Source organism: Phaenicophaeus curvirostris, chromosome 6 (assembly GCF_032191515.1).
Source record: "Phaenicophaeus curvirostris isolate KB17595 chromosome 6, BPBGC_Pcur_1.0, whole genome shotgun sequence".
In the NCBI taxonomy this organism is placed as follows: Eukaryota; Metazoa; Chordata; class Aves; order Cuculiformes; family Cuculidae; genus Phaenicophaeus; species Phaenicophaeus curvirostris.
In genome coordinates this window covers 22,266,738-22,278,929 of record NC_091397.1, presented here as the reverse complement: position 1 = coordinate 22,278,929, position 12,192 = coordinate 22,266,738, and the positions used below count along the sequence as shown (strand labels likewise).

The window sequence follows — 12,192 nt, the reverse complement described above, 5'->3', positions numbered from 1 at the left end:
GAAAGCAGGGCTGCAGAAATTAAGTGACTTTTTCTAATCACTCAACAGATTCACACCTGCCTGTGGCCTGCTCCTACCTGGCCTCAAACAAGCCCTGCAAAGCCCAGCCTGGTGCTCAATTTACTAAACTCTATTTTGTAAATGTTTGCCTAGATGTTTAATAAATGAGCAAGAACATTGCTTTGGACAGGAAATATGCTTGCAAATTGCCCAAGTTACAAATCTAGACCTCAGTGTAACATTCTCTGGAAATATATTTGCAAATCCAAGCAATTTTAAATATTTGATACAGCTCTAGTGCTACATGTGGCACAGACTGCAACAGAAATTACACCAATCATTATTTACTAATAATGGTAAATTAATACTTGAAGAGGAGAGGAAAATTTATAGCATAGCAGTTGAGTAACAGAGAGCACTTAAACTGTCAATGCAACTCACTTTGATCAGGTGGGACAAAATTACAAGTCCTATTTCTACTAGACTGTGATGCTGTTCTATAACGTAAACGAATGTAAACTAAAAGAAGAAATGCTTGCCTGGGCCATCCTGAGTTTTGCAGGTCATTGCAAAACAAACATTATGGACCTTATGGTCACCAATACAAGCAAATTCATCAGTGATATTAGGATTGGAGGCAGCCTGGGCTGCAGCGATCATGCACTGGTGGAGTTCAAAGTCCAGAGGGAGAGGGATATGGGACACGTGAGGAGTATAGTTGGGACAAGTGAGGAGTATAATCACGACACTACATTCAGAAACGCAGACTTCCAGCTCTTCAAGGAATTACTCAATAGGATCCCGTGGGACGTGGTCCTCCAAGACAAGGGAGTGGAAGAGAGCTGGAAAACATTCAAGGATGCTTTCCATAAGGAACAAAAGCACTCAGTCCCCATATGTAGAAAATCAGGCAGGGAAGGGAAGAGACTGGCATGGCTGTGTGGAGACCTGCTGGTTAAACTAAAGAAGAGGGAACTGCACAGGCAGTGCAAGCAGGGACAGGGAACCTGAGACGTGTATATGGATGCTGCCCAGTTGTGTAGGGATGAAGTCGGGAAGGCTAAGGCGCAGCTGGAGCTAAACTTAGCAAAGGAAGTAAAGACTGACAAGAAGAGCATATATGGGTATGTCAATCAAAAGAGGAAGGTCAAAGAGAACAGATCCCCACTGATGGCTGGAAATAGTAAACATATCAACAGACAAGGAGAAGGCTGAGGTACTTAACAACTTGAAACGGGTGCGGAGGAGGGCTACAAGGATGATCAGAGGGCTGGAGCACCTTCCATATGAGGACAGGTTGAGAGAGTTGGGTTTGTTCAGCCTGGAGAAGAGAAGGCTCCAAGGAGATCTTACAGCGATCTTCAAGTACCTGAAAGAGGCCTACAAGAAAGCTGGAGAGGGACTAATCATAAAGGCTTGTGGTGACAGGACAAGGGGGATCGGGTATAAACTGGAGAAGGGCAGATTTAGACCAGACATAAGGAAGAATTTCTTCACAATGAGATAGGTGAGACACTGGAACAGGTTGCCAAGGGACATTGTGGACGTGCCATCCTTGGAGGTGTTCAAGGCCAGTTTGGATGGGGCCTTGGGTAACCTGATCTAGTAGGAAGTCCCGGCCCGTGGCACGGGGTTGGAACTAGATGATCTTTAAGGTCCCTTCCAGCTCTAACTATTCTATCATTAACAATTTTGTTTCAAATGTTTCCATTTCATTTGCACTGTCAAATATTTAAAGTGAATTTGCAGTTATTGTAAGGCAGCAGCATGTTTAGAACATTCAATTAGCCACAGAAGGTGGTTAGACTCAGTGCAGCATTTAACTTCCACTTTGTGGGAAAAAAAAAAAAAAGATATAATTTAGGAAGCTACAGAAAAGTACATTTCTGAAACATTATTACTATTAGAGGAGGTTTTATAAATAAATAGGACTTTGACAAAAAGCTAAAGAAAAAACCTCATGTCAAGGAATAAAACACCTGGAATTAAGGAAACAAGAGCAACTTTCATCTACTAGTGGTGAGAAAAAAAACAAACCTCATTATCATGCAGTCTGCTAGATTGATAGAGGCAAAATCCCATATGGGTGAACAAATAAGAGGCAAAATAAATATCTTTCCCCCCTCATAGCAAAAAAAGCAGTTTCCTTTGCTTTATAAATCAAAAAGCATACATTGCAGCCTGCCACTAGCTCTAATGGGTCAAAGCAAGTTCTTACGACAACAAATAACTTTGCTTTATCATGCTAACTTCAGTTAGTCTTTCCGAGTTTTGGGAAGTAGTATTTGGAAGGTGCTAGCAGAAACAAAGGAGCTTCCCTATATAACAGTCCACAAGAGAACGAAACAAGGAATAAGTCCTGTGTCACGGGTGTTTCAACAATAGGTAACAGATGCAGCTACATTATTCCCAATAAAAATATTTTATGACAATCTTCAGTAACATTTGAAACGAAACCCCGGCTTGGTGCAAACAGCCACAACTTCTTTAGAAGTCAATGTCCCTCACATAAACTGAAATACTACAGTACAAATGCAGCAAAATCAATACTTAAGTTTCAAAGAAAAACTCTACCTTATAGGTTGAAAGAAGCCACTTGTAATAATATTTAAATGGCCAATATCGCAAATTCAAAGTACATAAATCAGCTCCACTGATTTAAGTGAAAGAGCTGTCACCTCCCTAAGAAAGGTCGGCTACTGAAATACAGAAACGAAAAATTGCTCTAAGTTAGCTATATTTTACTCTAGTTGATCAAACTTCTACTTTTACAAGAACAGTCACAAAAAAAGCCAGTTATATTGCTCTTTTTTGCTTAATGTAATTTTGGCCGATCCAGTTAGGGTTCTCAAAACCCAGCCAGAGACAAGAACAGCTTTGCAGACCCAATATTTATTTGTTACACAAAGCAAGATGCCATATACAAATTGGCAGTCAGCTCTACTAACACAAAAGAAAAATGTAACATGAAAAAAAATAATAAAACAAAACACACATAATCTTTAGGCCCCTCCTGTATGCCCAACAGGAGTGAAAAAACCAGCGTTTCTCAAGGGAAGTATTAGCAACGATGATGACTTAAGCTTTATCATTTCCTAGAGTAGAGGAAACACAGTGCATTGTTATAATTATTATTCAAATAAATAAATGATCATCCATAATCTTACCTAGTTCTGGGGGCAGCACAGTAAGACGATTTCCCTGGATATGAAGTTCCTTAAGCTGTGTGAGTTCACCAATTTCTTTAGGCAGTGATATCAGATCATTGTCTCTAAGACTCAGCTAAGAGTGAATATAAAGTAGTTAGAACAATTTTCAGTTACCATAAAGCAACCTAAACCACAACTCCACTCTCCGTGCCCCCACCTTTCTCCTAAACACTCAGTTCTTCCAATTTATTTACAAGTGTCTGCTGGTAAACAAGAAACAGTTCCAGGTCTAGTGGTCTATTCCTGCAAACATACCCTACTACTCTTCAAATTGACTAGATTCTAGTCCTACAAGCATTGCAAAAGTGAATTGATTTTCCAAGAATTTAGATAAATTACTTACTATCTGCAGCTTCGTGAGCTTCCCAATATCTGGCGGCAGGATTTCAAAATCGTTGTCACTTAGATAGAGTGCACGCAGGGTGGCTGCAAATTAAATAGCAATATATAAACAGGGTGGCATATAACCCAACCATTTGAGGTCTAATCAATAAAAGGGCGTCAGGTTTGATTAATAACCCTGACTTGGTGAAAAGCCTTTGACACACTCAGGGCTCAAAATAATAACAAGCAGGTCAAACTTAGATTTACTGGCTTATTGCATTGTTGGTGAGTTCAGGAAAACATCTATATTCAAAAGGACTGGCACAATTAACAATTTCTACAATAGTAGACTCTGGCAGGTTCTGGCATATAGTCTCAATGCTCAGCTATCAGAATACAACCATTACTCTTTACTACTCCCAATTCTTACCTATTACATCAATTTGCATCCTAAAAATAACATAAAAAAATCATCTGAGCTTTCATGAAAAACACGTAAGTATATTAAGCTCTACAAAAATCACAGCCTAACACTGGGAAAAAGAACTTAAAAGAGAGCTATACAGAGGACTCGAATAATTAGTGAATACCGTGCTTCACCTACGTGAAATTCACAGAAAAAGAGATGACTTAGCATGACCACATAGCTTGCTGTTTCTGGATGAGCATACGCGACAGTTAAAAAAAAATTAAAAGGAAGACTCACAAAGAACTGTTGGGTGCAGCGGGAAGGAAGGTGGTCTGGTCAAGAAACCTCTCCTCCCCACCAGGGTGGAGACCCCATTTGTCTTACGCATTTTACTCCTCCTCCTCTTTGCACTGCATTAAATGTGACCATTTTCAATAACGCTGACTTAAGAATTTCTCTTGGTCATGTTACAATCACAAAAAAAAGGTAGCAGAATCACTGAAATTCAGTGTGTACCAGAATTCAAGCAGCTTAGGCAACCATAATGCAGCCCTTTTGCATGTATGCATTGCAATACCTTTATTTTAACTGCCTTGAATGAGCATTTTTAACATGTACAAAAGTCAGCTTGGCTCTGCCATTCCTGTGGCAAGCTTTGTAACCTTAGCACACTTTGTTAACATATTGGACACATCGACACGCACATACAGTTACAACTATTTCAGCAATGAACAATCAGGAACACAACTGTTTCCAGCATCTACAAACAATAGTTACCTTGAAAACAGTTCACTTGCCGCTGAGGCTTTTTTTTTCCCCATGAAGTTTTAACTCAGTATGGGACCCAAGGAAATATTACTTAGGAGAAAACTAATATACTGTTACTAACCAAGTCTTCTTGTGTCCAATAGTGTCAGGTGACTGTGTATCAGTAATAGATATTGCTGTGCTGTGTAGGAATATTCAAGAGATAGTCAAAGAAAAACATAAATATCAGAAAAATTCTGTTGTTTGGTCTCCATCAAACAAATTTCAACTGCAGAAAGCAAAGCACCATATCATGAAGATTTGCAGAGGTTTTAGAAAAGTTTCTTACTCAGATAGAAGAAGTTTCCTGGTAGAGAATTTTCATTTAAGTTGTTATAAGTCAAGTCAAGAACCTCCAGAGCTGGTAAGGAGCCAAATCCCCTTGGCAAGGTGTTTAACCTATTCATGCTGTAGGTAAACAAAAACAGAATGTAACATCAATATTCACTTCTCTAGTAGGAATAATACAGGCAACAAGAGTTCCATTTCTAAAAAATGTAATGAACACCAAGCTTCCCTTTTGTTTTGAAAAAGGACTGATGTTACCAGATACTGAGCAAGCTTTCTGTGATGGAGACTTTTTCTCTCACTCTCATAAATATCCCCAAAACTTATGCACTTACAAGGGATCCTGTCTGATGTCAATCAACAGCCACATCTGAAACATGAAGCACAAGGGAGAGAGGTGCCACAGCGCTACGCTCAGCTGAAACAGTGTGCCATGGAGAAGTCTGGTCCTTGGAAGATGACCGAACTTTTACCCAAACTAGGAATCTACACTTCTGCCGTATCACGTAATTCTTCTGCATGGTATTTATGTTCATCGGTAACTGCTGCTCAACCCCCTTCTTAAGAACAGTAAATTTGTGTCACTAGATAACAATTGATGCACGTTGAACATGCAGCAAATAAAACGTCAGTCTTCTGTATGATGAGGCTTAGTCTAAATTTAGCTAATTCAGCCAATCCCATAGCATTTAGGATGGCAGTTCCCACTGGTAACAACCAGAAGAACATGAGGAAAACTAACAGAAGGAAAAGATTTGTCTGATAACCTGGAGCAGTCAGGCTACAGAAAACAGTAACTTTTCTCTGACCTCAAAGGGCTTCAGTGGGGGGATGCAGATAATCACTACAGCTGCTGCAACAAAGAAGGGCAAGGAGCTAGACTACATTCACAGAACCTTACTGTTTGTGTACAAGATAGGGCTCTGGCTGCTTATTGTAGGAACAAAAAATAACTACCAGCTTATTACTTATACTGTCCCTATTATTTTGCAGGTACTTCAAATACAAAGCTTCCATGTATGGATCTTACTTCAGTTGTCATCTGGGCTTAGAAGTGGAACAGAGAAGATGGCTACTTTGAAGAACTGGATTTTATTCTTACCTGATTATTGGAAACAATCATGACCTTTCACGTGTTCCCTCCAAACACATTCTGAATTTGACTTCCCTTCTGATGCAACAGTGATAAATAGCAATAGCCTCAACTGATGTCAAAAGGAGATGCAAGATAAATGTACGGAGCATGATCTAACACCAAAAAGGATGAAACTCAAGTTGAAGTAATGACAAAATCGTGTACCCAAAACCAAACATTTTTGGCTCTCATTTACAGGGCCTTGCCTCCTCCAGACAAACGTTTGTGATAAATACTGTGAAATCCATCTATAAAACAGTTAATAAGCCCATCATCTAAAACTTCCTTGGGCTCTGAGTTAAACACAAGAGCAGCTGCACCTTCAGACTAAGCACAATGATTACACATCCACATGAACAAAGGCAGGAGCACATACATTTCTTGAACTAACCTCACCTTTCCCCTCCCACTTTTGCATAAGTCAGCCCTAACAGAACAAGAACCTGTAGAGATCAGCTGTGTGTAGCCAAACTCTAGCTGAAATCTTCCTCCTCATCATCCCCCTCTAAAAAGCCTTATCAGAGACAGTTATTTTATTAGGAAAAATTTCTTTACTGAAAGAGTGGTGAAGCACTGGAACAGGCAGCCTAGGAAAGTGGTGGAGTGTTCCTGGAGGTGTCCAGAAAACACACAGACATGGCACTTCGTGGCATGTTTTAGTAGGCAAAGTGGTGTTGGGCTGACCATTGCACTCTACAATCTTAAGAGTTTTTTCTGACCTTAGTGATTCTATGACAAGTACCTGGTACTCTCTTGTAGCAATAGCTATTAAAATTCCCCATTATCACTACTGCAGACTTGTCACTGCTTTAAAAACTGTTCTTTATATCAAATTGGATGAAAAGAAAGTAGGTCCATGTTCAGTAGTAAAAAGAATAAGTGGCCCTGATGGCCTTCCCTTTAATAAGCAAGGAATAGGGGGACGAAGAGTGTTCTCCCTATAGCCAACAGAGAAAAAGTTATCTATTTTTTGTCATGGAAAAAGAATTAGCTGCAAGTCCCTGCCCAGCACTGTTTCATAGAATCATACAACCACTAGGTTGGAAAAGACCTCTTAGATCAAGTCATTTGGCCCTAGAGAAGTTCAGACACTGAGTTTGTGCCACATAAACTGTGTCACATCTGCTGTCCAAATTTATGTTTTTAAGCTTTGAGTGCAGCAGTACATCTTCCCTGTTTCCACCCCACCACCTGACCCTTCTGAACAAAAACCCTCCCCAAAATAATCTGTGCTTTTTTTCAACATCTCCCTCTCCCCCAGAGGGTTGTTTTGACGCTGTGTGTGTACACATAGACTGCAGGTGACACGAAGGTTTCTGGGTTACCCCAGGCAAACTACTAGGGCAGAAGAGTTTCCTCTTTACTGACATGAAGGACCTTTGAAGCAGAAACCATTTGCAGAGCTAATGCTGGGCTCTAAATCCTGTGCCTGGAAGATTATGGGTAAGGAGGAAATTAATAAGGAAGAGCATTTAATCTACAATCATGGGCCATTCGAGGTTCAAACAGATACTAAGGCATGCTTGAGATCTAAAGTGACCAAATAAAGACCAGAGAAGACAGATCATCCTGAAAACATTTATTGACATTGCAATAGTTCAAGATACAATTCAACTATCAGCACTTTACAAAACTAACTAAAGCAGGATACAGAGAGCCTAGCAAAAATCATTTGGTATTTAAAATAGTAATAAATCCTCAGTTTAAGATATTAACAATTTTAAATTTCTAAAGCACAAGCATTCTCTCTATGAGAAGCCTATAAAGCTAAAGCTTCACCCTACTAGCACTTCCCTAAGTAGTTACACTTCAATATACCCAGTTAGTTTTAGAAGGTTCTGTGCTTCACATTAATTTTCTTAGTAACTGAAGGAAGTCTTCAGCAACTGCAGTTATTACAATATATATATCACAAACTCTTCTGGAATATAGCATCTGAATTTAACAGGAATGCCCCTGGTTCAAATTCAGGCAATACTAGCACATTTGAAGATCCGCTGCTTCTTTTACATGCTTAATAGAAATTGCAATTTCTATAATTCTAAATTTGAGACTTTGGAACTGAAATCCTAAATTAACATGTAAATAAAAAAAAAAAGCATTTGGGGGGAGCACTTTGGGGGCTTTTTTCGTTTGTTTTGGTTTTCCCTGTTAAAGGAGAACAGAAAATAGAGCTTGACTCTTACACAGCAACCACTGAATTAAAAGACAGCTGCTACCAAAGTAAAATTCAGTATCTGTTGAGTTTGACTTCAGTATCATATACTGTTGCCCTTAAATGGCTATCAGTACACCAGAGTGTTTGGTCCCTTTAAGTATCCCATAATCCAGGACATTAAACACTCTGAGGCTATAATTTCCAAGTTATCCACACCAACACTTTCAAAGCCAAATTTTAATAGCAAAAAATAAGAATTCCAGGTTCAGTTGCGACAATGTTTGATAGTATCTTTATTATTGCAAATTTTTGCATGAAGATACGCACCCAAGATTCAGGTGTTTGAGCTTCTGAAGGCTACTAATCTGTGTAGGCAGCTCCTCAATCTGGTTGTTGAAGAAGTTGAGCACTTCTATGTTTCTCAGGTCTGCGATGTTTGCTGGCACAGCTGTAGGGAAGTGAGGGACTGCAATTAGAGCAAGCTACATAGAATGTTGATGCTCTGCTAGCACCTGTCTTTTGCTTTGTTTGCACAGGGACTGACAGCAGAAACAGCATCTAATAGCAATTGCAATAAAAGCACAGTTTATATCAAAAAAGCCTCCTCTCTGGAAACTATTCTCATGGCCGAGAACAGTTGCTTTGTACTCTTCAGAAAATTACTACTGCTATTATGACACTTTGACTAACAAAGACCATTACAGAGAAAGACAAGGACAACAAATGCTCTCACAAAGAGAAGCAAGTCATCCCAGTTGATGCAGCAGAGAGGTTTCAAAAGAGCAAAGCCTGCGAGACTCATAACTTCATTATTTGAGTTGAAAGAATGAATGACAAGCAGTTACACCAAGACAACAGTTATATTAAAGGTCTTTAACAGGAAACATGAAACAAAAATTCATTTTTATAAATGTTCCATGCTGCTTACTGCCTAAATAATATAGTATCCAGGTTCTTGTCTATCTATGATTCAACAAAATTTACAGAAAACTAAGTTCAGCCCTAAGAGATGAACCGTGCAGTCAAGTCCATTTTCAGTTACCTCCCATTAGAGAACAACTGACCATTCAATATACAAACATGGCTACATTGGATCGATATCTGGTTATTATCTAGAAAAAAGAAAACTAAGTCAGAAGCACAATCTGAATGTGCCTGCACAAATGAGGTTAAAACACTATTCAGATCTGCATCTTTTCCCCCCTTAAATTTAGTGATCTTTAAGCAGATAGCTGAGGCTTACATAAAAGGAGGTTGGCAAATCACCTGCACCAAAGCTTGCACCTGTGTTCAATATTCACCTTGGTTCAGCCACAACTTGAACTGCATCAGGAATCCACACAGTGCACATTTAAATAATCAGAAGGTTTTATGAAGCCATGATTTTCTTTTATTTGTTGGCATGAGGCAGTCTCAGTCTTAAAATGGAGTCAATGTTTACAAAGCAGAAAATTATATTCCAGTAAATGCGACATACTATAAGTCTAATTACACTGTGAACAATAATGGAATCACTAACAAACACTAATTACACACCATAAATATTACTGTTGAGGGTCATATTCACTTCATAAGATTTTTTGCAGACCCTTTTTATAAAATCATTAAGGTAAACCTGAACATTTAGAAGCCCACCCTCCCTTTGCGATACTTTCCAAGTGGTCCATGTGTACCCATCACGCAGTGACAGCAAGAATTATGTGCGTTCAGAACGTAAAGGGCAATGTAGTACTAATGTTGTTTTAAATTATTCCCTAAGAGAATTTAACTGAGGATTTTAATTGACATAATTCAGTCGTTTTCAGCCTCAGCATTTCACCAGAACAGCAATTACCAGTTTTAAAATGTTCTCCTTTCAGAAATAGGACTTCATAGTTTGAATTTGGTGAGATGCAATGGCCTGGTAATCCATGTTTTTGCTCTTCTCAAACAGATAATATGTTTACACAAGACTAGGAATCAGAAGTACTAGCAAGTACAGGTTTTAGTTTAGTCATAGCCTAGACAATACAGAGACCAAATACAATTCTCCTGAGGTTACACCATTGATGTAATTAATAAAAATCTGATATGAAGGTTTCGGCCTTTTTTTGACAGTGTAAGAGATTGTGCCCTCCTAGACAAACCAGTGCAACTCAACATCATCAGCTACGCCAAATGAATGCAGAGCCCTGTTGCGGGAACACTGAAACAAGTCCCTGACATTCAGGAGGCCACGCTTATCAAACCCACAGTCAGCCTGGCTGCCTACTTGTCAATTCTGTATTTCAGATATTCAGGCTAAACACCATCACGTGACAATAAATTAAGAAGCTATTATGCAAGACACTGAAAGTTCTCAAAGCCAAATAAAAAAGCACATCTTACACTAGAAGAATACTATCAATATGGGGACACAAAGCCCCCAAAATTTTTTTGATCTTGGTGGGAGGCCGGGCTACAGAAACTGTCAGACTACAGAGACAATTTTAGTGCCGTTCTCATGCAAGGAAAGCCAGCAATACCTGACACCCATTTCAGCTGAATCAGTGTTGGTCAGTGGGCACTCATAAATTTAGTCAACCCTATTCACTGCTGATTTAGTTACCTAATGACCTCTTGCATCATGATGTAGCAGCAAAGCTGGGTTGCATCTGTGAACAGACCACAGGATGTGGACAGGGACCTTCCAAGCAGTCGGAGTCCAAACAATAAGTGACATCAAAGCAAAAAGCTGGACCCAGTCGCTCAGCTACCTTGAGCTATCAACACTGATTTAGCGGATGTGTCCTTTTCAAACGTGTCCAACCCAGCTGTTTCCCCACTTAAGAATAAATGAATTCTTAAGATTGTATCTCACTTCTGACTTCAGCTAGGAGAATGTGGAGAGAGGAAGAACAATTTTAAGGAAGGTGAATAGTTGTCTTTATTTAAAAAGAAAAGAGAACAAACCAATCACAGAACAATTAATAAAAACCTATGAAAATATCTAGAAAAAGATGAAACTTAGAAATTAAGAAGAAAATGGCTTCCAGAGATCTGTTCACAAGGATTATGCTTGCACCGATGATCTCAGCATCCAAGAAAACCCTAGTTTCAATTGGTTACTACACAGCTGAAGAGTCTCAAATTCTACCTGCTCCTTGCACTTGTAAACATGAGGCAAAGCTTCATCTTCCCTTAGGCTAGTTTATCAGGTTTTAAATTTGGTTTTCTTTTGTCAGGGCACGGGTGTGAGTAAGTATCCCTAGTGAACAATAGGAGTTATGTATTTGCACACTGTCTGCCAAGTTTCTGATATATCTATGTAATTCCCACACACTGTATTTCATGTTGTGAATCACACTTACAATACTATATATAATTATTTTCTTCAAGCTACCTAAAATGCTGCATGGGTAAGCAGGCTGAGATATGAGAAAAGCCTAAAAATTTAGTGACGGATTTTGATAAAATACCTTGTGTGTCACCCTGTTAAATCAAAATAAAAAGCCCCAATTCACAATTGTATTTTCCTGGTTTGGATGGAGGGGCTGAAAGTATTCCATGAGTAGGAAGTAGAAGAGTAACTCAAGACCAGGCTTGTGGTAGGGAAGCGTGGACTTTCTACTGTAACAGCTTATTTTCTGGTTCAATAATTCAGATTCATTTGTAGCATGAATGAATGCTCTCTTGGATTCAAAGAGAAACAGAAGTTTAAAATTAACTCCTGGACTGGTCTTGTAGTTAAACTGCACAGGTTCAGTACCTTCAGGTCTAAAACTCAGCAGTGGTCAATCAAGGCTGACTAGGCATATGATGTCCTCTATTGTGAACTTTGCACGACTAAGTGTATTCCAACTATCATCCCACTATTATACCACAAAATTCTTCCCAGATATAT

General features: G+C 39.1%; 1 protein-coding gene across 2 annotated transcripts in view; it reads right to left on the bottom strand.

The window, feature by feature from the left end:
• Nucleotides 1-12,192, bottom strand: part of RSU1 (Ras suppressor protein 1) — a 116,951-nt gene that overhangs the window by 78,382 nt on the left and 26,377 nt on the right. For both annotated transcript variants that reach the window (XM_069859566.1, XM_069859567.1), the window contains exons 4-7: nt 8,658-8,778; nt 5,039-5,157; nt 3,553-3,635; nt 3,168-3,282 (exon numbers count right to left, since the gene is read on the bottom strand). In XM_069859566.1, coding sequence (XP_069715667.1) covers nt 3,168-3,282; nt 3,553-3,635; nt 5,039-5,157; nt 8,658-8,778 — 438 coding nt within the window. The remainder of the gene's footprint in view (nt 1-3,167; nt 3,283-3,552; nt 3,636-5,038; nt 5,158-8,657; nt 8,779-12,192) is intronic.